The sequence below is a fragment of the Hakea prostrata genome, chromosome 6, assembly GCF_041222555.1.
Source record: "Hakea prostrata isolate BN-2017 chromosome 6, UWA_Hpros_2, whole genome shotgun sequence".
NCBI lineage: Eukaryota > Viridiplantae > Streptophyta > Magnoliopsida > Proteales > Proteaceae > Hakea > Hakea prostrata.
Genome location: NC_142605.1, coordinates 24,762,307 through 24,788,979, shown reverse-complemented (window position 1 = coordinate 24,788,979; position 26,673 = coordinate 24,762,307). Strand labels below are relative to the sequence as shown.

At 37.5% G+C, this 26,673-nt stretch overlaps 3 protein-coding genes across 6 annotated transcripts in view; 1 reads left to right on the top strand and 2 right to left on the bottom strand.

Annotated features, from left to right (window-relative positions):
• The window catches only part of THO1 (nuclear matrix protein-like protein), a 46,242-nt gene extending 42,083 nt beyond the window's left edge, over positions 1–4,159 (bottom strand). The window contains exons 1-2 of the mRNA XM_089159766.1: positions 3,892–4,159; positions 2,741–2,824 (exon numbers count right to left, since the gene is read on the bottom strand). Coding sequence (XP_089015892.1) covers positions 2,741–2,824; positions 3,892–3,993 — 186 coding nt within the window. The 5' untranslated portion in view covers positions 3,994–4,159. The remainder of the gene's footprint in view (positions 1–2,740; positions 2,825–3,891) is intronic.
• A 3,826-nt stretch (positions 4,160–7,985) lies between these two features.
• LOC149012821 (uncharacterized) lies at positions 7,986–8,579 on the top strand. The gene has a single exon (XM_089157669.1). It carries the CDS (start codon positions 7,986–7,988, stop codon positions 8,577–8,579), a length of 594 nt encoding a protein of 197 aa, XP_089013795.1.
• Positions 8,580–9,659: 1,080 nt separating this feature from the next.
• On the bottom strand, positions 9,660–20,957 carry LOC149012820 (Pentatricopeptide repeat (PPR) superfamily protein). 4 transcript variants are annotated; one of them, XM_089158698.1, is made up of 5 exons: positions 20,604–20,957; positions 20,441–20,509; positions 14,775–15,106; positions 13,054–13,113; positions 9,660–12,966 (listed from the first exon to the last, which is right to left on the bottom strand). In XM_089158698.1, the coding sequence occupies exon 5, from the start codon at positions 12,936–12,938 to the stop codon at positions 10,938–10,940; it is 2,001 nt and encodes a 666-aa protein (XP_089014824.1). In that variant the 5' UTR covers positions 12,939–12,966; positions 13,054–13,113; positions 14,775–15,106; positions 20,441–20,509; positions 20,604–20,957; the 3' UTR covers positions 9,660–10,937. The 4 variants fall into 4 exon arrangements, with proteins under 4 accessions (XP_089014824.1, XP_089014823.1, XP_089014825.1 ...); XM_089158697.1 differs by having other exon boundaries at positions 9,660–12,963; positions 20,604–20,956; XM_089158699.1 differs by lacking the exon at positions 14,775–15,106 and having other exon boundaries at positions 9,660–12,963; positions 19,751–20,509; positions 20,604–20,956.
• Between the last annotated feature and the right edge of the window lie 5,716 nt (positions 20,958–26,673).

Genomic DNA, 26,673 nt, shown 5'->3' with positions numbered 1-26,673 from the left:
AATAGGTTTCCCATCTTTTCTTAATATCCTCCTCACAAATTAATACTTTACCATCTCCATTTTTAATACATCTAACATGGTCCTAGATTTCTAAATGTTTTGTTTTATTCCTTGACAAACTACAGGTTGAAACTTGACATAAAAGCAAGGAACCTTAGGCCCACATGACCTACTACATGGCAAAAGTACATAACCCACCAATTCCATGCATAGGCCATCAACCATAAAAATTTCTCCCACTGATTAATATACTACTAGCATAAACATAGGAAGTTCCATAAAAGTCTTGGGAAAAAATTAAAAAAATAAAAACAAATATTACCCTAAATTATGTCAACCATGCGTTTGTATATAAACAAATCCTATAACCATATTTAATAGCTACCACAATATTTAATTGTTCTGCAGCAATATCACTATCACAACCATAACAAAGGTACAAATAATTCTTCAAGGCATTTCTACCTTGAATCAGTAAGGCACAACAAATGAATACAATATGGCATGGATAAACTCCAGTTTTCATGTGCTCTTTTACCTGACTGCTTCATTGCTCAATGTAACTAAATTGAATCATGCTTTTATTCCAATTAACGATCAGGAATTACTATATATAAAATAGAAGAGGAATATAGAAGATACATGAGATGGAAAGAAAAACGAAAACCTAACCCTGGAAACCATACAAGCCCAAACCTACAATACAACCCACAACAAGCCTTGTCCCAACTAAATAGGGTCGGCTGGATCTTGAATTCCAATCAGCTTTGTTTGAGATCATACTAGATACAAGGCCTAAGCTATGCATATCATTTCTCATCACTTCTCTTAAGGTTATCTTAGGTCTTCCCCTAGCTCTTCTAATTCCTTCAATCTAGATTAAACCACTTCTCCACACAAGGGCATTTACAGTCCTCCATTGAACATGATCATGCCACCTCAAATGACTTTCTCATAGCTTATCACTTATTGGAGCTATTCCCAGACTAGCTCTAATATGATCTTTCCTTATCTTATCCTTCCTAGTTTTGTCACTCATTCATCTTAGCTCCTTATTTCTGCTACATTAAGTTCATCATCTATATGATGTTTCTTAACAACCCAACACTTTGCACAATACATCATAGTTGGTCGTCGGAGAGTCCTGTATATTTTTCCTCTTGAGTTTTAAAGTAATACATCGATCATGCAAGACCTCAAACGCACCTCTCTACTTCATCCAACCTATTTTATTATTTGGATAACACCATCCTCTATATCACTTTTTTTTTAATTTTTATTCTTTTTAATTTATGATTGAGCCAACGTACCAAAAATAATCACTTTAATGAATCTCTTTCTCATCAAGTTTCACCACTTCATCATCCACCCTTTCATTACCAAGTTACAAATTAGATATTCCTTCTTTGTTATACTTAGTTGAAAGCCTTTTGATTCCAAAGTTGTTCTCCATGAAATCAACTTGGATTAATCCCTACTTGTGTCTCATCTATCAACACAATATCATCAGCAAAAAGCATACACCAAGGAATCTCATCTTGAATACAACCACCAATGTTCAAATAAAAGTCTACTGCCCTAAGGTCTTCCACCCCCAAATCCGCCTCCCCCCGACTTTTCTATTTCTCTCCACAGAAGTGACAAAACACACACAATAACATAAAGACTAAACAACAGACAATAATGTCCTCCCACCTCATTTTGCTCAGGGGTCCCCTTGGACAGTTTAATAACTGGAGGATGGTGTTTCTGCATTGTACATAGATGTCAATGCTGCCCTATGAGGATGGGCAGCTTAGCTTCCCAGCAACAGTTGGATTTTTTTGGTAACTGCTCTTCACTAGGGCATTGGTGTTACACTTCGAAATTCCATTTTGTAACATTGGATTATCCATTTTGGGACCACCTTCTACCTTGCCTGCTCCACTCATGGCCCTTCCATTCAGCGTCACCACTTGTGAAGGTATCTACTTTAGTCTTTCATGTATCATTTTGTAACTATCCTCAGTTTGCAAAGTACTCGGATCAGCTACTTTTCTTGGCAATACAACAGGGTGCCAACTGGCGGTACCCCAAGATTATCATCTGATGTCTAAATATCTTATCTAGACTTTATTTATATATATATATATACATAGAGAGAGAGAGAGAGAGAGAGAGAGAGAGAGAGAGAGAGAAAGAGAGAGAACCCTTAGCTCTTTGAAGAAGTTTGTAAAAGAAAATTCACAGATCGTGCTCTTGTCTTGTAGTATGCTCTCTTATAATCTCTCCTTTGTGTAATAAAGCTAGTCTTTTTATGGTAAGATCTTTTCTTCTATCTTCTTAAGCTTTCTTTAATCTTTTCGGGAACCCGAAAGGGATCCCAAGCAAGGTAAGGATGTAAGATCAAAGGCCTGTTTTTCCTTTTATTTCTCTTAATTTCATAGAGGAAGGATTTGAGATGGCATGCCTACAGTCGTGCCTCTGCCATCTCGTAGGCCCCTCTATACCTTTCTACATAGCATGCATATAGATTATCATCTCTACATACTTTAATCTTGTTGTAATTATTTTCTTGTAAATATTCATGCACGCCACTATATATGTATACACACACACACAGAGTAAACATCGTAACTTCACAATGTAAATGGATTTATTAAAGATCAAGACTCAAGCAGCTTTTTGTAAGCCATTCAGAGAAAAGCAAGCAGCAAAATTTATTTCAATGGAAAATAAAGGGAAACAACACTGTAAAGACCTGAGGTTTTATAGCATCTTGCACTGTCTGAAGAGCAAAACTTGCAGGTGGTCCAGGTTGCAATATAGCACTTCGGAATATTTCCTGAGATAATCAAACAAAGTATGAGTCAGTAAATTCAATCAAATAAAAAAAGGAACAAAGGCGGAAACGTGAAACAACTTAATGCAACAATCATGTGAGAAATATGTAACAAGGCTGACCATTCCCTTCAAGCGTCCAATATCACTATCTAAGATTTCTCCAAGAGTGGTGCATGTAGAAGAGAAAAGTAACCATATAGAATGCTCACTCGTTAGCAATAAGATGGGTAAACCAAGCAGAAATCTACTAAATCTAAACCCTCCATCTTGCTCACGAGTCACATCACACCAAGAAAGAGCAACATTGAAGCCAGGTCATTTAGAAAGGAGTAATAATGAAAACTCCTAGGGCAGGACAGTTTAGTCCAAGAAACTCAAAAGTTCGTGAAGGGACTTAAGAAGCCAAGCAACAAATGCATTTTTAATTATAATATGTCACTCTTCTACAGCAACTCTACAGCCCTCAGCAGGATCCAAGGCCTCTTTTCCTTAAGACACTCCCTCAAATATATCAGGTAAGACTTCAAAGCACAGCCTCAACAGTCAAAGTTTTGCAAATAGTAAGTATCATACATCTAAATGGTTACATTAGTAGAACCAGAATCTAAGACCATAGATTTTCAAGAACTAACTTTTACCCAAAACATGTTTCTCAATATGGAAGTTCTGGAATTTCAAAAGTTACAATAATGAACCCCTATTAACACCAGATCATCAAAAATTCCACTTCTGAGCAACCCAGCCAGTATACTGTAACTGTCTACAAACCATTCTGCATTTCAACCTCTATAATTTCAACAATACAGAGCTTAAGCACAGAAAGTAGATACAAAAGAACTTAGAAGGGAATCAAGTACCAAAATCCAAAAGTTCCAGCGCATATTGATACAGTAGTTATTAAACTGGTAATTACAATTATATTTCAACCAAGTGCAGAACAGAGACTCCATACATATGAAGAAACAACAGAAGTAAATTTAATTTTCTTTACTTCTCTTGACCGCTCAAACGCTTTCCATATTCAAAAGAGTTTTTACAGAAAAGGAGGGGGAAGTGGAGGTTGCATACAAGAACTCGGTCTCTTTCAGCGTGGCTAGAAATGTGAATGGGCGTTCGCTCCTTCTGATGCTGGTGAAGAAGAATTCGAAGTCCATGAGTAGCTTCCGCCATCTTGGGCGGCGTGGGGTGGCGGAGAGAGAGAGCGAAAGCGAGCTGACGCCTGACGGAAAGATTGTTCAGCCGGGTTTGTTTCGGCCCAAAATATGTTCAAGGACGAGCGGGAGCCCTTCGTCGCTGTGACGGGATCGTCAGCGAGAAGGCCAGAAGGGTCGGTCCAACCGCTAGGTTTTTCAGGAAGAGGAAACAAACAAATTTGGATTTTTTTTATTTTTTATTCCATGTAAATCCCCTTAATGAATCACAAACTAATGTTAAATCCTCTTAGTACAATATATTACGTGTAGATAATAATACAATTAGTCGCCACTAAGTATATTTATTTTTTATTTATTTTTTGGTAAAGATAATTTCATTCAATAGCACAAGAAAGCAAGGCATCAACATTACAAATGTCCGATAGCCAATAGGCAGAAAGAGGCCAGCTGATTCTCCCTATGGAGCCAGCAGCCTTCCTAACCAAATAGTGTGATACATGATTAGACTCCCTGGGACTAAAAGAGAAAGAACTAGACAAAAAATAAGAAGATAAGTGAGTAACATTCTCTACAATAGGTTTCAAACTAACAGGGGTTAGGAAGGGATTGTGGAACCAGCGAACAACCTCCTGGGAATCACCCTCCACAGCAATATAGTCAATTCTTTCAGCAGCAACGACAAGAAGCCCCTCTCGAATACATAGCACCTCTCCTTCAGACACTGGTGTATGTTTCCAAAAAAGAGACTTAATGCTCAACTTCTTTTTTAATATGCTAGACAAGTTGAGCCTATGCTTTTGTCCTAATTTCACTTCATCTCAATGTAAATATATTATCTTTGGAAAAGAAATTATAGCTAAAGTCAATGGACTAACAAACATTCTTAATTAGAGCAGATAAACAATCTGTTGATGCTCTCTTGAAAACGGATAAAAATAATGAAAATTCTCATGGAGTTAATTGGCATTATTTTATTTATTAATACAAATTTGATATTGAGTAAATTACATTTGTCAAAAATTTCTTCCAGGTTATGTTATCTCAATAGACCCCATGGAGAAAACACTAGAGGGATGAATCATGATTCCTAGAAAAGCCAACAAGAATGGTTTTCAATATCATTATTCTATCCCCTAACTACTACAACCACTAGTAACCACTAGTAAATAATAAAATGTAACAATCCATCCATTATCCCAACAAGGGTAAACAATCCCTTTAAGAAGAATACAAAAAGAAGGTTACCAATCCCAGCAAAAATCCTTTAGTAAGTTTTTTGGACAATCCATCTTTTGCTATAATGTTTAAAGAACTACAAACCTTTGATAATCAATCAAAGGGATGGAAAGCTCCAAATAAAGAATTTACGAAGGGAAATTTATCAAGACTCCCAAGATCCGTGCCCAACTCCATTATAGATGAAATCCCTATAAGATGAAGAAAAGTCAAAGAATGAATTCAAACTGATAGATCGGCATCATTACAAAGGACTACCCATCAAATGGTAAGAAAAGCTACATTCAAAGTGGAAAAACCACTGTGAAGTTGAAGAAAAGCTTTTCGAATAAATTTAACTCAATTATCGGTTAAGTTGGGAAACCACCTTAGGATGATGAGACCTACTAAGAATTAGTATTCGAGATTGTTAAACAAACAAAATTTTGATGATGAAGTTCAAGTTCCATGCATACGAAATGATAAATAACTTCTTCCTATTAAGCAATTCTCCAACAACCTTCCATTTGGATTTTTCTCCTCTGCTCTCATCCATTCACATAGTTGAGTGAGCATGAATCATGATTGAGCACGGCATCTTCCTTGAAGAATCAAACAAAAAAATTGCCTTGCTCATGTAAGTTACTCTAATTTATTATTTGGTTTCTCAATCAGATTCATCTACTATTTTATGCTTTTGAGTTGAACATTTCAATATGGTATCGGAGTTTCCACTTTTTGGTTTCTCAGTCTTCTCCATCTATTATGTTATGCTTTCGGATTGAACTTTCCATATGGATAAGAGTTTATCTTGTTTGGTTTTTTTCAATCTTCTCCATCTATCATCTATGTTTTGGGGTTGAACATTCAATATGGTTTATGGTACCTCTTGTCTTTTCATATGCTTGCTTGACTTCACGGTTTCATATGAAAAATGCATCTCAAATTTTTTTAAATTCTATTTTGATTCAACAAATAAAACTTTTGTAAAATAAATCAGAATGTCAATATGAAACAACTTTTTTCTACACTTGGTTGCTATCTAGTGGTAGTTTCAATATTTGAATGTCTTGGCTTCAATTTTCTTCTTTCACACAAAGCACCTACTTCTCCTTGCCTCCTCCCTCGTCTCAAGTGTTCAGATTCGCTATATTTGTAGAAGAAAGAGGACAACTCCATACTACAAAATGAATTAGGAGTGTCAATAACGCCCGGCCCAAACCTACCATAAGTCCTACCCAAGCTTAACTCAACTTTTTAACCTAAAATGGCGTCTGGATTACAAAATAACTAGCCTTAACAAGGTTGGCTCGGGTTTGGGTTTGCCCTTGAACTAACTCGGCTTGGCCCTACTCTCACTCTGTGTGAATGTAGTTAAACTATAAGTATTTATAGATTGAGTTTGAACAATATGTAACCAAGAATCCCATTAATCACCTAGGGGATTAGTTTAGTTGGTAAACATTGGCACTTTATAACTAAAAGAGGGTGAAGTGTTCAAATCTCCTTGGCACCAGTAACCATGAATATTGTATTGTTTCCCAGTTTAAAAATTAGAGTTGGGTCATTATGTTGTGTTAGGGTAAATTAGGGCTAACCCTAACCCTAACCTATTAGGGTTCAACAGGGATGGTCAGACATAGGAAAACCCTGGTAGGATAGGGTTTGGGTTTTATTTGGTAAACATCGGCATTTTATAACTAAAAGATATCAAGTGTTCAAGTCTCCTTGGCGCCTATAACCCAGGATCAGGTCATTATAAATTAAGGTTGTGTCAGGGTAAATTAGGGATAACCCTAACCTATTAGGGTTGAACAGGGATGGTCAGACATAGAAAAACCTTGGTAGGATAGGGTTTGGGTTTTATTTGGTAAACTTCGGCACTTTATAACTAAAAGAAGTCAAGTGATACTTGGCGCCAATAGCCCATGAATATTGATTCATTTCTAAGGTTAAAAATTAGGCTCAGGTTAGGATAAATTAAGACCGTGTCAGGGTAAATTAGGGTTAACCCTAATCTAACAAGGTTGAACAGGGAGGCTCGGACATAGGAAAACCATGGTAGGTAGGGTATGTCTTTTGAGTTTTCAAACTCGGACAATGTTTGGGTATAAGATAGAGGTTTCTATGGTAGAATTGGGTTTAGATTAGCCTGACCCAACCTGGCCCATTAACGCCCTGCAATGAATGGGAGCCCCAACTCTTAAGACTTTTAAGACCTATTGGTTCAAAAGTGTCCACCTCCTATGTATGGGTTTGGAGGTAGCAAACCCGAACACTGCTTGTCTTCTGTTTTTTCCCATTGTGAGTGGTGTAGCACCAACCCCAATAAAGTATCAAAACCAATAATCAGAAAATTTAGGTGTTTTAGTCATGAAATCCCGTTGACTAAAAAGCCTTCAAATGATATGAAAAAATGATAAGTTTTTTGACGGGACCAAGGTAGGTTTGGTGTATCGGTGAGTTTACTTAATAGAAATGGAAAACCTTTATTATGGGGTAACAAATATTTAGAAGTAGAAACCTGCAGAAGACAAGGTCAATTTATAAGAACTATGTTGAAACCTTCCACGTTAAGCTTTCATGGTTTCCTGTAATCAAAACGTGCCTGCCTTAATCACGTAATCGTGACTCTGTCTTCGTTTGGTCATTCTAGAAGACGACGAAAGTTCCTGCGCACGATGATTTTGAAATATGAAGTTTGAAGCTTCAACGTTGAATCGTTAAAACGTTTCTTATTCTGCTACTTAACATCTCTTCCTCTTCCTCCGATTCTCTTCGACAATCTCAGGGATGACAGGCCATTATGAAGTGAAGGTACAGGGCATCAAGATCAAGCCCAGAGTGATAGACACAGAAAAAGATTTGAAGACTGGCATAGAAGATCTCTGGTCATTCGTTGGCAAGGGAACTGGTTCGAAGTATGTGGTGGGTCTAGATATCCAATGCACACTAGTTGAATCAACTAGTAAGGTTTCAATCTTGAAATTGGCTACTGGGTGTTTCTGTCTCATCATCAGGCTTAAGAATTTAGGTAGAATCCCTCATTTCCTCTTCAATTTCCTTTATCTCCCTGATATTACATTTGCTGGTGTTGGAATTAAAGAAAATGTTGCTCTGCTTGAGAGAGATTATGGGCTTAAGTGCAGAAACATGGTTGATTTAAGGACTTTTGCGGCTTCAGTTCTTGATGATAGAAGGCTTTTGGGTTATGGTTTGGTTGATTTGGCTTATCATATTATACCGCTTCAGGTTATGAAGAAACCTGCTTCTGTGTTTTTCAGTGATTGGAATGGAGAAAACCTTGCAATGGAGGAGATTGAGTTTGCAACAATTGATGCTTACACTTCTTATAAGATTGGTAACAAGTTACTTGGGGGTTTGTGAATGTTAGGGGTGTGTAAACATTTTGTAGCCAACTGGGATTGGCTTGGGAATTTAGTGCTGGTTCAAATTTATTCTGATTTCTTAGGGAGGTTTTTCTCTGTTTTCTTCTTTCTCTCACGTCTGTGTTAAGAGAATGGTCTATTAATTTTAATTCTATGTAAATTATGTTTCATTGTTCTTTTATCCATAGAAAAGAACCTCCACATCTCTATTTTGAATCCAAATCATTCTTATATCAAGTTCAGATATTTAAAGTTCGTCTGTTATTCAGTTGATTTGATGTTCTTCAAATTGTGCATCTATATGCGATTCATCTTAACCACTTAAAATAGTTTGGTGACTGATAAGAGTCATGTGTTTCTAAGATTTTTGTGGAAAATCAAGAACCTTGAATGATGCAGAACATAAAGGAAATCATAAATAAATAATCCTGCATAAAGCATGAGTGACTACATGGTTCTATAAGATTTGGTTGCATATATGGTGAGATGAGATCTGTTTCACCATCAGTAGAGAATAAAGTTGAGTCTATTTTGAGTATTTTCATCTCACATTTCTTAAATCAATTACAGAGAACAGCATTGCAAATATATAGCAAAACTCTGTATTTGTGTTGACTGCTGTTGCCTGGTAAACCCCTGCTTTCTGGCATCATTTTACACCTACTTGTCACCTGGAGGTCATGAAAGAAACTTCCATTTGTTCTCCTGTTCTGCTTTAATTTTGTCTTTCATTCAGTTCCTCTGTTCATGCAAAGCAGAGTTGTCTTAACTCGCTGTTTCTGTAGCAGCTTCCATAAATTGAAAAACAGGGCTGCTGGTATGTTTCATATATTCCCTTCATTGATCTGCTTAAAAAATGTTACTTCACTTCATTTCTTATTTTGTGGATTCAGTTAGACTTGTATTTGGTTTTCATTTTCATTATTCCACATAATCTAAGTGAGATTAGAGCTTCTGAGTCTGGAATTGTTTATTGATAAGGGGATCGTGGGGTAAGCACAGGTGGTTTATCTTGATTTGTATTTAGAATTTGATTATGAATTTGGGTTTTTTGCCTAAGGCTTTGTTGTGGTTGATATGTAACTGTTTTTCCATCAATTAACCAAGGTTTTCACCAACAGTTCCCCTTTTATAAATCCTACCGTTGTGATCTATTAGCTAGTGTACTTCTGTATGAATTCTGAGATTTTGTTAGTCTCCGTTGCAAAGTGGAATGAAGAAGAAAAACTGGAATCACCGGGTCTGCAGAGTTTGTGCTTCAGTAAGTGTTCTGGGTCCCCATGAAATCAAGAATGTGGGAACCATTCAGAGTTTGTGCTTCATTTAAGTGTTCTGGGTTCCCATGAAATCAAGAATGTGGGAACCATGACACAATAGGCTTCTTCAATCAATCATCTATTTGGTAGGAACCATGACACAGAGGCATTGAAGAATGTGGGAACCATGACACAATAGGCTTCTTCAATCAATCATCTATTTGGTAGGAACCATGACACACAGGCTTATTCAATGAATCATCTATATTATTCCCCTACTGGGGAAGGGTTCCTTATGGGGAATGGCCTTTCTAAGTGTGGAGATGAGGAAATGGAAGTTTATGTATCGCCTTACAATCACACCCTAAGCACAAATAGGGTTTGGCCTTGGCTTTCAACCCTAAAAATTAACAGGTTAACATTGGAATTATAGGTCCCAAGCCAAAGGTGGATTTTACCAAGATTGAGATCTGGCCTAATCTGATCTTACAGATGATAAATAAGTGTATATCTTATTGGATAAAGATTATAAAACAATGGTATAAATTTGCTCTTTTCCAATCTGGTATCGCACCATCAACTTACAACTGCTTATTTATAGGTATTCCACTGATGTAAAGAGGTCAACTTTCACCTACTGCAATTATATCACTGTCCTTCACAATATCCATGCTGCTGTTGTTCTGATCCTCACAAATTCGGACCAGTTCAAGCTGTGATATTCTTCTTCAATTTACACAAATGGACTTGTTCCTGCGAGATCTGACAAAGCATGTATATTTCCCAGTTGTATTTTTGACTATTCACAATCCAAAAAGTGATGGAATGGGTCTCAGTTCCAGCACACAGAACCGTCATTTTTAAGAAACAGCTTCAAGGCATACACTGGGAGAAAATTAATGGTGGTATATAACCGGTCTGGGTATGATACACTCCTGATATGTTTCTCAAAAAATCTAACTTGTAGTGAATCTTCTCCCAATTAACAAAGAGATATTGATCGAATTGCTACATGAACCAGTAAAACAGCAAACCTCCACCTCCTCATCAAGCTTGCCACAATAAATTTGACAATGCTAAGATCCTGAGGTCTTCTACATTCAAGTTATGTTATCAAAATCCTCTTCCAGAGTCAGACCTTTGTTAAGAACATAACCAGCCTTCTTCAGCTTCATATGAAGATCATGGAGAAGGACATAGATCAGTTTAGACTGACTATGAGATTTATCACCAACCACAAACACATGGACTCTATTCCCTACTTCAATCCAACTACAACCAGGCTGTTTCTTCAATCCTTTATCCTTCATCTTCAACCTCACTTGAGAAGCCTCCTTCCACTTCCCAGCTGAAGCATAGATATTTGATAATAACATGTATGTCCCTGCATTATCTGGCTCCACCTCCAGAAGCCTCCTTGCAGCTAATTTTCCTATCTTTATGTTCCCATGAACATTACAGCCTGCAAGAAGAGCTCCCCATACATTAGCTGATGGTTTAGTCCCTAAATTCTTTATGAAATCATAAGCCTCTTTAAGCCTTCCAGCTCGCCCACAAAGATCAACCATACAAGCGTAATGGTCTTCTCTTACGTCAATGCGTCCGTCTTTAATCAATTCCTCGAAATACTTCAGACCCTCATCCACCAAACCAGAGTGGCCGCATGCAGAGAGCACCCCAACATAGGTTACATCATCTGGTTTGAACCCAGAGTTCAGCATTTCTTTGAACAAGTGGATTGCTTCTCTACCATAGCCATGGTGTGCGTAGGCAGCAATTATTCCATTCCAAGACACAACATCCCTTTGACTTGATCTATCAAACATATCTCTTGCAATGTTCATCTCCCCACATTTAGAGTACATACTTATTAGGGCTGATTCTACAAGTGTACTATTCTGAAAAACTGTTTTACTTATTATCTGATGAATTTGTCTTCCCTCACCAAGCCCTGCTAAATTGCTACAAGCACCTAATATGCTTACGAAGGTTCCTTGGTTAGGCTTGATACCATCAGCTAGCATTGCTGAGAAAACCTTTAGTGCTTCCTCACTCTGTCCATCTTGAACATATCCTGTGATCATTGTCGTCCAAGAGACAACATTTCTTCTTTGCATCTCATTGAACAGCTTCCTGGCTCGCTTAAGATCTCCATTCTGAATAAGGCCCGTAATCATTGTATTCCAAGATGGAATGTCCCTCTCAGTCATTCTCTCAAACAAGTCAAGAGCATCATCCAGTCTCAAATTTTGTGCATAACCAGTGATCATGACATTCCAAGAAATAACATTTCGCTCGGGCATCTTATCAAATAGAGCCCGTGCTTCATCAATCCTCCCATTCTGGGATAACCCAGCAACCATTGCTGTCCAAGATATAACATCTCTTTCTGGCATTTTATCAAATAGTCGCCATGCCTCATCAATTCTTCCATGTTGAGCCATAGCTGTTACAATTGTGTTCCAAGAAACAACATTTCTGTCAGGCATTTTCTGAAATAATTCAAAAGCAGAATCAATTTGACCATTTTGTGCATACCCAGAAATCATAGTGTTCCAAGATATGACATTCTTGTGAGGCATCTGCCTAAATAGCTGTTCTGCTTCTAAAGTATGGTTCGATTGGATATAGCCAGACAACATTGCTGTCCATGTGACTACATTCTTCTTTGAATCTGCTTTGTCAAAGAGCAGCCGTGCTTCTTCAACCATTCCACATTTGACATACCCAGAGATCACAGCTGTCCATGTTACAACGTCCCGGATGGGCATTCGATCAAAGATTTGACGAGCCTCAGCAATTTTCCCTTCTCGGCTGAGCTTGGAGATAAGAAAATTTGATCGAGCAACATTTTGATCTATAGAGTAATCTCTTCTTGATGAGAAGATTTCACTAGATTTGTGATCTGAATGATAATACCGACCAAAATGATCCAACCATGACCATCTGAGATCAGGTAAAATGAAAAGAAGACTATGAACTGATGTTACTGTGGCTAACCTGATTGGGTTAATTCTAAACTGTCTGTAAGCAGTAGCAGGAAACAACTTCTTCCCTGTGTTCCCAAGCAGCCTTATTAATGGCCTCATCCATGTGCCCATGTTGCCCACAAAGCTTTTGGATTGCCTGCTAAAAAAGGAGTGAAACCCTTAGGTATATTTTTCCTCAAATTTATGGGAGCATGCTGAAAACCAGAGAAACAACTGATGGACTGACCTTGGCAGGCTGAGGTGGTTGCATCATTCCCATTCCCAACTGATCATGGTAAAGTAACACCTACATCAAAATTTTGATCCCAACTGAGTGAAACTAAAGTTAATCCTCTAACTCCCCTCCCTTAAGAAGAGGTGAAAAATAAAGAAAGCTGAGAAGCAGTATGAACACGAAATTGCAAGCTACCAGTATCAACAGCCGCTGCCTCCCCCTCCCAAAACAAAAACAAAAAAACCTCCAAAAAGAAAAGAAGAGAAAAGAAAAAGAAGAAGAAGAAGCGGCTACCCTCCCCCACCCCACCTCAAACAGAAAAGAAACAAGGTGAGAGAAAAAATAATCCAAAATTGGCACAATACCATTATTCCACCAGTGACAAATTATAAAATATTTGGACTGTGGTCTAACTTGAAAACAAAATTCAGGTTATAATTTTTAGCTGGATTTGAGAACACCAAACCAAAGGTCTTATGGTGTAGATATGTGCCTGTAGGGTAGTGATACACAACATTGAATAAAACCAAACTTGATGACCAAGTGACTTGTCCAACCCAAACCCATGAAATTTTTTGGCTCAGAAGTATTTCATATATTTTACTTGACAAACCAAACAGAGGGGAAATGACCGTGACAACGTAAGACATGAGGCCATTAAATCAGATGCTTACTAGAGGTAGTTCAATTCCAGCCCCAAAAACCCAATAAAATATTCATACATATCCAAAGGTGGAGGCAGTTTTAGAGGTGTGGATGGTTTTGGAGCTCATTCCCTGAAGGAAGAAATACAAGAGAAAGTAAAGCCTTCTCCCAAATTGATATCTCTTGCTTCCTCTGATTCTCTCCCCTACCTATAACTCTTTTCCAATGTTACTTTTAAGTAATGGCAGAAGAAGGCAACAGAAGCTAGATACTTCTTCCACATTGCAGACACTTGCATCACACATACAATGATGTTTTCCTTGTCAAAATAATTGAATACAACCCTCTAATGGTGCTGCTTCTAGGAAATGTTTTGTCTCCCCTCAACATGATACCTAATGACTCCTTACAAACAACTTTACAGTCTGTTACATGTTACTAATCCTTTCCATTAAATGGCTACCTTACTCACCTAGCATTTCCACATGTGAACCTATCAAGACTCATATGATCCCTACATCAGTCAATATCAGAAACAGAAATAAACTGCTAGAGATGCTCCTGCATCAATTTTGCTAAAGCCTAATTTGATGTCTACTATAGAAACAAATACAATCTACAATGAGCAAGGATACTCAATTACTCAATTGCAAGTGAAAGGTCCATTGCAACAGTCTCATTAAATAAATGGGAAGAAATTAGTCAAAATGAGCTCAGTAAACTCAAAATTGAGAACACTAATTTTGATGCAGGTGCAATATTACCACCACTGGACATAAGCTTTATCCTTTATTTGGAGCTTTTTATTTTACTGTGTAACTGGATGTATCGTAATAATGTAGGCTTGAATATGTTGGACATGTTCTCTATTTATTTCAAGTTTTGACATTAACAGTAGCAGGGACTAGTAGTTACAAACTCACGGTACTTTTAGAATATATCTAGCATGGGGATCTTCTGGGGTCATGGTGGAGAGCTTGATAGGAGAAGGAAAGAGTTGCCAGGGAAGGGGGAAAGAACACACACTTTCATAGAGTAAAACTCAATAATTTGACCTATTTTCTGAATAGATAAAGCAAGAGATTAACCTGGATAGGCAAACCATCCATATCTGCTCTTAGGGCAAAAAGCTGAGGAGACCCCCAAACCTAAAGTGGCAACGACACCATTCCGGTAACAATGGATAACACAGCATCAGGCACGAGCACCTTACCCACCTTATGCTAGCCCAAATTTCTCTATTTCTTCACCCCATCCAACCCACCTGTAGATCAGATGGTTGAGCACCACCAAGCAGCCTCCCATTGATGAAGCAGTGAACGATGTTCATGGTTTCAAATTAGGGGATACAGTATACAAAATTCACCTCTGGAGCAAGAATTAAATATTGAATGATCTCTTATCTTGTTGCCTTTTCAACCTGAAAACCATAACAGAATATCCAATTTAAAGCAATAAAAACAGAGAACTCTATATAAAGGATCCAAAGAAGATTGAGAATTCTTTATCAATCCGTAATTATTCAAGATGCTACCATGGATCATCTCTTAAACTTTTCTGTCCTTACTATGACCTAATACAACTTACCGGGCCCATATGGTGCTCATTAGGTGGGTCAGGTCTGCATAGATTGCAGTTCCAGATTCAAATACTAATTAATCATAAGCTAGTAGGAAACATTACTGCTTTCTTATCAGGCATGCACCTGAAATAGGCAAAAAACTCTCTGAAGTTTCTAATCTGGGCAGCTTTGTTGGGGTTTTGAGGCCCTCCTTGCTCTCATGGGATCTGTTCTTGAGGCATAGAGAGCTGCCTTCCTACATATGTACATAATCTTTTCCTCTTTTTATCATTACTAGTGGCCAGTTAACCAAGATCTTGTATGAGCTAAAACTGCCCATTGGGGTCACCAAGGGTTGCAGTTTGAAGGTACGGCGACAACAGGCAAGCAATGAGAAAGCTAATAGTAGACGTTTGGGGCTTCACAAAGGGATTTTGATTGCTGAATTTGGTGGGCAGATCTCCTCAAAAAACACCTTGCTTGTGTTCTTCTAGAAGATTGGCAGAGAAAAAAAAATCAAATAACTCACAGTAGTTGCAGTCCTTTAGTGGCAACATCTTGTGAATCAAACTAGAAACTTGCTAATCAAAAAGTACTCTTCAGCCAGTTGAAGGGGATACTTTGATTAGAACCTCCTGGACTTCACAACATGAAGGAGTCCTTTAAATATTACTCACTAAACTAGAACTCTCACACAAGGGAGAATAATTCATCAGCAGCTCTGCTAAGCAATTTCATTAATCGTATTCGTTTGCAAGAATGCCCCGATTACAACCGCATATAAAAGGCTAAAAATAGATTCATATACTCAAAATTGAAAAATCTAAACAGTGGCTCAATTTAAGTCATGGTTCATTTTAAGGTTCAATTTAAGTTATTACTGTGTAACTACAACTCTCCACCCACTCACATTGGAAACGGAGGTAGTGACATGTTTCTTTTGAATTCTATTTTCCTATTGTAACTAGAAGTCACTAGGACTAAGGACTGAAGACCAAGGCCTAAGGCCTCATTAAGATTAGAAGCATCTTGGGAGGCATAAGCAAAATTCTAAATTCTAATTGAAACTTATTGCTTTGGTGAAGCTGCACAGTTCTGTTGCCTTCTTCTCTAATATTGCAGTATTTTCAGATTAGTGAATAATATCTAAACTGTCGGGATTGGTGAACAATATCCAGTCAACTAATTGCCATGGAAAAGCGCCTAGGAGGTTGATTGGTGGTTGGTTGGACTAGTAGATCCTTGACAGCATTAAGTCCAGAAGGTTTTTTAAAGCTTTCCTCTTCATTAATTTGCAAAAACAACATTCATTGTTCAAGAACAGATTAGAGTGCAAGCTTTCCAACCTGAGAATACTTGCCATCCAGCCATGATTGAAGACCTCGATCTTGAGACCCATCTCACTAACCAAAAAATAGCGAGTTGACTTGAGATCTTGCCGAAATAGCTAGAATTTTCTCAAGGCTCCAACTCAAGGGGTATTAGGGTTCATTTGAGGCTGAAACTTGCTACCCAGCATATTATGTTGCCTCAATTGAATGAGGGCCAATTCTTCCAACATATTACCAAAACCAACCTTAGATTGAAGTTCAAATTAGGGTTTAAAATTAAAGCTTGATGTTTACAGGATTCGGCTGTCAGAATGGGTTAAAACTTGGAGGAAGAGTAGATGATATAGGGATATGATTCTAGCTGTAGAGAAATTCCTACTTGGCTTCACAAGTTGGGGGTTCCTTACCAATGCTGAGAACATTATTCTCGATGGAACAACAAAGCAAACTAAGTCTGAGCTTAAAAACTAAATTTTATTAATCTGAATCCATAGAACTATTACATGCGTAGGGGCTTATTAATAGCCTCACATTGTATTCCAACTTGAAATTGAAAAACTAACTAAACTGAAATAAAAATCTAAAAATATGGATTGTCCATAACACAGACTATAAAGTAACATGCATCAGCTCAGATAAGGATTAGTTTATTAATGTGCATGACTGTTAATAGACCTGTCCTTAACAGAGACTAATAAGGCAACATGTCTCAATCCCGACAAGGATTACTTAATTAATGTGGATGACTCTTAACGGACTTGACCTAATTTAAACAAAATAATAACCTATTTTCGTATTTGGACTAGACACTAAACTTACATACCCATAAAATAGGCCCTTGACCACATAAACATATGAAACAAAGGCCCAACCCCCACAACTTTCAACTCTAGAATGATTTCAAAGGAAGATAAGCCAATTTGGTGCCAGACTTGCATCTACTATACTCATATTAATGCTCAAAGTTCAAAATTCTAACAACACTAATACATTACACATGTTCGTAGCCAAACCACAAAGTTAAAATGATAATTCAATCATTAAAGTTACAACTTGAGAGTAGTCGGGGCCTTGTGTGCTAAGCACATCGTCTCATCTCACTAAATGGCAAAAGCAAAACTATCTCATGACATCTCACCGAGATCTTGCAAGTTCTTACATCATACGTCCCCTATTCAAGTTAACATTGGTCCCCATCCCAAAATCGTACTTCTGAACCTTCTAAAACCCTAGCTTTCCCTTTTCTATTTTCGTTTTTCAAAAACCTTCATCTCAAAAACACACCCACAACCCACAAGAAACATTGGAATCTCTCGTTCATAATGAAAACATTGGAACTCTCCAAACTTAAAACAAAGCCAATACACATTATCTCCTACATCCTACAAAGTACCACAACCCATCTATCAGAAAACCCTAATCAAGTGAGTTTGTGATAAACCCCAAAACTTTAACATCTCAACGCATCTCAAAACCTGAATTTTTGACTTCCACATCACACCCCATATTCATCACCTACAGCTTATCAAATTTCAATCCATCACCCCATCCAAGGATCAAGATACCCATCAAACCATCCAGCCAATATTCACCATTTAGTCTTCTTTCTTGGGGATCAATTTCTCTTAACCAAACAGAACCTATGAATTACTAAAAATGAATTATATAATTCATTTTTATATTGCATATTGTCCAAACCAAACTTAACTACAAGTTCCAACTTTTTAATTGAAATGATTTGTATTAGCCATTGGTGTACCTCAATTATTGAACCTACAAATAAGATGTTGTAATTATTTTAATATAGTGTAATCATAGTAATGCAATTATTGCAATAAGTATTTGTCTAAGTACAAGCCAGGGAAATGAATAGATTGGTACAGAAGTATATTAAAGTTTATTGAGAAGGGTTGGAGTCAAATCGTATACATGGAAATCAGTACAAAAATTTGAGGGCACTTTAGGTAGTAAAAATGTAGCCATGTTTTTTGAGTTTATGGGGAAATAATAAGAGTGTAAATGATAATGAAGTATATTAAAGTTTATTGAGAAGTGTAGAAGTCAAAGTGCATATAAAGAAATTAGCTAACATATCTGAGGGTATTTTTTTTATTATATAGTAAAAATGTAGTCATGTTTTTGGAGTTCAAGCTTTTGTAACAGTAGTATGATATGATACGATGTTTACACATGAAATAAGAACATTCAAAAATGAAAAAAGAAGAAAACAGGGGATATAGATAGATGAGGGGGCTAACAATAGTAAGGGTAGGATATCTCAACCTGTTTCTCACCCACAGCTATCTCAGCTGTTGAAGATAAGTCTTTCTCAAACCAAACAATTGGAAGGAAGAAAAAGAAATTCGATTAATCAAGCTGCAATCTAAGTACAGAAGATGGGCCCTATGTACAGCTTGAGAAGCTAAATATAACCAGAAGGAAACAAAGGACTGAATGAAAATTTAAGAAAACAGATGCTTCTAAATAAAAGTTATGCCTACTTCTGAAATTGGAAACTTATACAAACTTGCTAAAACTGAAATTATAACAAAGTTCACAAACAACCAAATTAGTAGTATTGACTACTATCAAATTTCTTGGTGACTCAAAAGTTCACAAATAAGTAGCTTAGAGTCACCATACTTCACATACTTCAATAAAACCCTCATCCTATAGTTCTAGATAATAATGCATGGCAGAAGAATCCAAAAAAAAAATGACACTGGCAACTGACTCGGCAGAGTTGCACAAAAAAAGTAGTTTTCCCAAGTTAGAGTCATTCTACCGATTCCCCCAATACAAATTTATGTTAATACTAATACTATGTTTCCACATTAAACTTCACCCACAAATAATTTCATCCGATGTCTAACACAAACAAAGGGATGGGCTTTTCAGAAAGAAAAAATAAGAGCAAAGTTAACTTGAGGAAACCCCTAAATAAACATGGAGTCAATCAAAACACTCCAAATTTAAAACTTACCCAAGTACTGAAGTTTCACACCTTTCTCAACCCCAGCTCCCACCTAACCTACTTAATCCCCCACCCCTGTCCTAGCGCCCAAGGCAATTGAAATACAGTCAAATCAAAGAAAACCCACAAGTGAAAACCTCATTCACATGTAGAGAAGTAGTGAAAATCAACCAACAACATATGAATGAAAATACTTACATTACTTCCTTTCCAAGATAAACTCGTTTAGCCATGACAAATTGCTTCAACTGCATAGGGAAATAATCAAATATAGGGAATTTGGGGTCTTCCATCTTCTTCTCATCTAAACTCTCGAGTAAACTTCAAAAGACAAAAAGAAAGAGAACGGCTCTTCAAGTCATAGACTATTCACAGCCGATCAAGTGGTGGTGGTTCGGGATTCGCTTTGGCTTTCTCCAGTCCCGATGATGCAAAATTGCCGGACGCACGCACAAAGAGAAGAAAAATGTCCCTTCTCTGAGTACCCGTCGACTCCTTCGCTGTTTTTTCCTTCCCTTCTAAATCTTTTTAATTTTATCTTTTAATAAATAAATAAAAAAATTTTAATGCAATTGACATTATATATTCAAAAGAATCTTGAAAAACAAAAACAAGTGGTAGCTAGACGCAGTAATGGAAATGCAAATCATACCATCAAATGCAGCAGAATCTTGTCTATAAAGCAAAAATTTAAGACAAAAAAAAAATTCAATCTTTGATCATTCTAAATGAATAAATTTTCCTCTTAACGGGTCACAAGCATGAAAAAGTTTACTCTCTAAGTTCAGAAATGTAACCAAAGTGATGAATTCCCATTGCAGCAGGTAAAGTCCAGAAAAAACCAGAAAGGAAAACGAGGGACAAGCCGAGAGAGAGAAAGAGACTTGCCAGTAATTGTAGCCTTAAGGTTGTTGTAAAGGAAAGATTGATGCCAACAGCAGAGGACCGAGGATCTACCTGTACAGAAACGGAAAGGAGACCACCTGAGCCAAGTACGAAAATTGAAGAGAACAAAAGCAATGTTCAGAAAGAAAGCTACCAGCAATCGTACCTTTTATATTGGAAAGCAAGTATTGGCAATGAAAGCGGATAACTTGTACAGAAAGGGATAGATTATAGATCAAATGTAAAAAGGTGTATGAGCATTAGATAAATTTCAGAAACTTTGTTCTAGCATACATTTGCAAACTTCGTTTAAGCTCCTCGCACTACTGCTACAATGTTCTCACAATAACTGCACTGGATATCAGTCTGTTAAGATGGAAGACCAAGCCTAATAAAAACTAGGAGCCATGGATGTGAAAGCCCGAAAGATGGCAAAGGAAAACGGGGATGACGGATTGTTAGGGCGACGGATACAGGACCAACCAGACTAACCAGTGGGGGACTTGGAGGGTAGACGGATTTTAACAGCTATGAGATTACTTAATTGCCCCTAGACATAAATCTTGTGTGGTGCCGGACGGGGGAATCGAACCACCTGAAAGTTCATCGTCTTCCTCTTCTAAGCTATTCAATTCCTTGAAGAACGGCACGATATTTTTGAAAATAATGAACCAAACTTTAAAGGAATAATTAGTGTCGCCTCCTTGTTGATTTTATTACTACTTTATCCCCTATATTTTTTAAAATTACTATTCCAACCTTTAACTTTGTCAACAATTACTAATGCCCCCTACCGTAAAGCTTCGTCAGTTTACTGATGATGTGGCATCTATATATTTTTTCAAAATCTCAAAAATAACCCTGCAATTATTCTTTTTATTTATTTGCTCTTTTTTCAAGTTATAATACTACCCTTAATAGGAAAATTTTAACTTTAATTTCACTCTCTTTTTTTTTTAAAAAAAAACCACCAAATTAAGGAAATATGTGATTTTTTTTTTCTTTAAAAATAAATCACCAAATAAATGAAAGATATAATTAAATAAAAACTAAAATATTAAGAAATATCAAATTTAATTCAAAACTGAAAATTGAAAATCACCTAATATATGCTGATCATTATATATGTTACCAAATTTTCTATCAATTAGATCTTATATGCTAATTTGTTTGTAAAACTTCCATCATGATAATTATGAAAAATTTAAGTGGAATGTGAAAGTTTCAACAATCATAAGTATGTGGTCCCACCAAATTCAAAACTAATGCTAAAATATAAGATTTTAAGGATATAATCATGCAATATAGTTTCTATAAATGAAGGTAATGCCATATTTTTTACTTCTTAATTTTAAGGACAAAATAGACATTTCATATTTGATGTTAACAACCACTTAACAAATTTAGAAGTGAGGGGGCAATAGTAATTTCACAAAGAAGGGGATTTGATTAGTAATAAAACCAAAGTATAAGGGAGCAATAGTAATTATCCCAAGTTTAAACAACAAAGAACTATTGATGTACCTTTCTTGATTTGGTCACATAAATCTTCTCTTCAATCTCAATTGAAGAAATTAGAAACAAATAATGAAATAAGGTCCCCAAGAAGAGTCCAGAGCTGCATCCCGTCAAGGGAGCGTCGGGAGCGCGCTCTTACCGACAGGTTTTGCACAACAAAAACATGTTTGACCCGCTGGTAGAAATCATAAAACATAAAAATAAAAAATAAAAACATACCAATCCCTGTGGGTCCCACATGTTATTGTGGTGAATAACTTGTCGGGGAGCACAGAGTGCTCCCATGACGGGGTGCAGATCCGAACTCCCACAAGAAAGTGTTCGTGTAACTCACTTTTTATTACAACACCCAAAAAACTACCAAAACAAAAGAATTGGATCTTTGGCTCTCCGTAAAAGCCTAAAAACTTGCTCTATATTGGAAACAATGTCAATGACTTCTTGATATGTGGATGACATATGATGCGTCTGAAAATTGTCCAACCTTCGGAGGCCTGCAAAACAAACGTCAGATGCGGATCAATTTGGCAGTCCCATGGTTAAATTAATAAAAGCATCCTCCAAGAGCTTTGGCACATTGTAGATCTTAATTGAAAGATACTATGGAGAGAAACGATTCAGTTACCTTCTCTTTGTGTTACCGGTAGCCCTCGTTGCCTCAATGGCGGAAATATAAGTATTCTCCCTTAGAGGCCAAAGGTCAAATACTGGTACGTGCAAAGCCCATCATATACCTTCTCTTTGTGTTATTCTTTTACTTATGTATGATTTACCTTCTATTTCCAAGTGTTACATCAACTCATGAATCTTATCCATAGCCTTACAATCCTAGGGTTTAATCCCCATAATTCGAGTTGGCTGGCATTTCCTTCTTGGGCACGATTGCCTAGCCGAATCCGGTAGATCACGTTCCTTTCCTTAATTGCCGAATTCCTTAGTGCTCAAGGCATCTGAGTTAACTTCTCACTCCGGTCCCGACCGGAGTAAACCAACCATGGTTCGACCCGGTTGGCTTACAATTATCATTTTTAATTATCAAAGTCAAATCCTATACCAACAAACAAATCACCATTGTCATTCTTTCCATTGCAAGTAAAAGAAGATAAAACTTAGATTTGAAAAAGATAAAAAAAATTTTAATCTCAACTCTTAGATGGGCACATGACCCTATGGATGGCCTGTGCCCATTATGCTTTTTTTTTTTTTTTGTTCGCCTGGGTTTTCCATCCATAAGGAAATGGTTGGCCATTTTCCTTATCATAAATTGACACGATGAAGAAATGGTTGGTCATTTTTCCTTGTTAGATATTGACATGATGAAAATCCGTTGTTTGGGTGGGCAGTAGGGAGGGTAGCGACAGTTTTTGCTCTCAAAGCTATCTATGCCATTGATTTGCGTAGGAGTCTTACAATGATGTCAATTAATCATCTATTTTGATGACATTTAGAGATTTTTTTCTTTCTTTTTTTTACAAATGGCACACTTTATTAGGGGTGAAACTCCAAGTAGCCTACTTTAAAGTGCCAAATATTATTGGTGGCCCACTCCAAAATTATAGGTTACCCATAGTTAATAGTTTGGGCTTGTTTTGTTAAGTCATTCAAATTTTGAAAGTGAAAGGATCATAATGCCCTCAAGTGCAATGTAATGACCAGATTACCCTCTCATACCCAACCCTTAAATGAATCACCCATTTACTTTGTAGACATTGTTGGAAACCGCCCACCATCGCCGGAAACCACCACACCTTCTCCCCCCACCGTCAACCACAACTCCCACCTCCCCCCCTATAGAAAATGGAGTAGTTGCAAAGTGGCTTTAACTACACTTTAGTTGTCTTGCCGCCATCAAAGTTCTTGGAGTAAACTTAGGGTTCACATCTGAAGGTCTTACGTAACCCACCGTTATCAAAACCCATATTTCACCTTATATAACACATGCTTCAAGCTACCCTTGTTATGGTAGCCAAGTAGTGTGTTTTTTCTTCATTCATCTCTAGATCTCACCTTATAGAACACATGCTTCAAGTGCTTATGATTTTCAACAAGAGGAGGGGGGAAGGTGGGGGCTGTGGTCGTCAGCAGGGGGAGGGGTTATGGTGTTTTTTGGTTGTGGTGGGCAGTCTATGGCGATGTGTAGGAAGAAGATGCTCCCTTTACCACCTAAGAATTGAGTGTAGGAGAGTAATTTAGTCATTACACTACACTCAAGGGCATTATTGTCATTTTACTTTCAAAATTTGAATGACTTAATAAAGTCAAGCCCAAACTATTTCCTGTGGGTAACCTATAATTTTGAAGTGGGTCACAAAAAATATTTGGCACTTATGTGGAGTGCCTGGAGTTTCACCCCCTGCCACTAGAGTAAGCCACGTGTAAAAAACTCAAAACATTTATTGTGTTTCATCTTTTATGTTTGGAAAGCCATGGGTCGGCAAATCCAAAAATGCAGACCCCCCCCCCCCCAACAATTGCGATGCAAAATGGGGTTGTAGTGGGCAGGTGATGGGGGCATACTAGACTATAGTAGGATTGGTGTTGCAAGGTGAGGTAAATGCTTGGATTGCCATTTGTAAGCAAGAACAAGGGGGAGTGGTACAACGAATCCGTGTCGATGATATACTAGATTTGCTTCTTTGTTTTTGTTATGCAAATCCGAACAAACTCGTCGAACGTTGTTGCCATTCTTTTGAATCCTCTAGGGATTTTTGTTATGAGAAAGGGAAGAGGGATGTAAGAAGGTTAAATAAGATTTTTCACTTAAATCTTAAACATTCTATGGAAGGATATAATAGGATTTTCATCTTTAATATTGATCATTCTCATAGAACTGTGGCCATGAGCTTATGAAACATAAAATAGGGTGTTAGTGCAATCATGGAAAGAAATTTCGTGAATTTGCCTTGCGCCGGGGCGACGAGATGTTTAAATGGTTGCCGGAAAATCGAAATGTCGCCGGAATTGACGATTCCGAGACCACATTGCCGGAGTGCGTGTGTTGAAGGAGATGGAGAGAAGAGAAAGAAGAGAGAAACATAAATAACGAGGTATCCCCGGTGGTGCTGTTTTCTGGATCGTTGAAGGATGAGAAGAAGGAAAGAATAGAGAAAGAAAAAAACGGGGCGATCTTGGCTGCGGCGACCATCGTGCGCGCTGCGACCATCCGGTGCGCGGCGCCTCCATTAGGTTGCGCGGCGGACAAGAGAAATGAAAGACGCTCAACCTGAAATTTCTGAGTGCAGGTTGAATGAGTTTATTATTTTAAAACAAATCACGTTGAAGAGGGTCTTGTTTTTCTTAATGGGGAGACAGCATTTAATGCTTGTTTGTCTTTATCTCCCTCTTTTGGGTCAGACTCAGAATAAAAGCTTTTGGGCGAAATCTCAGCCCAGTTCGGCGTGTAGGCGATTTCGTCATTTGCTCGGTTCCGCGCCGGTCCGCGTTTCTTTCTTGGTGCAATGTTAAGGCCTTTGTTTTGGGGTGTCATTGCAGTTTACATTTTTTTTTTAATTTATTGTTGGTAGAAAAGGTGGATGAATTTTTAAAGAATTTAGATCCTCTCCACCCAGGTAGCTCATATAGCCATACACACCCACACCCACATGATTGTGGGACCCACAATGCCCTTGCTAACACGGGCAGATCTTGTGAGTGTGGTTGTATGATTGTATGGGCAGTTGCGTGGAGAGGACCTGGAAATCAAAATGCCACATACTCTATGACCCTAACCCTTAGCTTAGACATCATAACACTATTTGGGTTAAAGGGATCTTGCTTGGCTAGTGACACTAACATGCCGGTGTTTGTACCCACTCGGTGGATTCCATTAAATTTCAGTCGCTCAAAACACTATGTACATGTATATTTTTCTCAACTATGCCTAACTTTGCCTACCTCAGCTAGTTGAGGCCATTGGTTGAACTAGTCTATTCACAACCGACCGTGGACTATCCTACCCCTCCTTTTGGAATTAAACCCTCCATTGCATTTCAATGCAACAACCAACAATAAAAGGTGATATTTAGAAGATGCAAAATGATAGGTTGATATTAGATCTTCTTATTTGCTGGCATCACAAAACTTCATAGTTTGGTTCACTTTCCTATAAAGACTCACGAGATCAAAACAATGTGCTCCCTTGACGCTTGTTAATCACATATCACACGTGGGCTTTCTACCATATTGTGCGGTATATTTTTTGGTTTAGAGGTTTTTTTTTTTTGGAATCTGTTTACCAAAAAAAGGATGGGGAAGCGATTCAGAATCCGTAATGACCGTAGCCACGCCTCCTGCGCAGCCAACTCGATTTATTAGTTTCATATGCAATTATTATAAAAGCCACGTCATCTTTTCAGAAGGCACAAGCGAAAGCCATGTAAAATAGGTGCCACATTGCCAAACAGGATTTTTTTTTTTTGGGCAAAACGGAAAAGTTTTCAAACTGAATATCTAAGCAAGGAAATTCTTCAGACGTTATTAATTAATGGATCCGTTAAGGAAGAAAGCTGTGGAGCGAGATGATTTTTTAGAGTTTCTTAACAATCCATTGGTGTTGCAAGAGAGAAGAAGACGAGGTTTTTGTGTGAACTTATGCAATTGCAGAAGACATGAATCAAAGATTGACATATGTGGCGGAAGCTGGAGATATAGATGGTTTGTATACCCTTATAAGAGAAGACAGAACTCGTGGAGCGAGTTGATTTTTTAGAATTTCTGAA

Excerpts from the sequence above, each read along its gene's own strand:
- LOC149012821 (XM_089157669.1), top strand. The coding sequence starts at position 7,986 with ATGACAGGCCATTATGAAGTGAAGGTACAGGGCATCAAGATCAAGCCC.
- LOC149012820 (XM_089158698.1), bottom strand. The coding sequence starts at position 12,938 with ATGGGCACATGGATGAGGCCATTAATAAGGCTGCTTGGGAACACAGGG.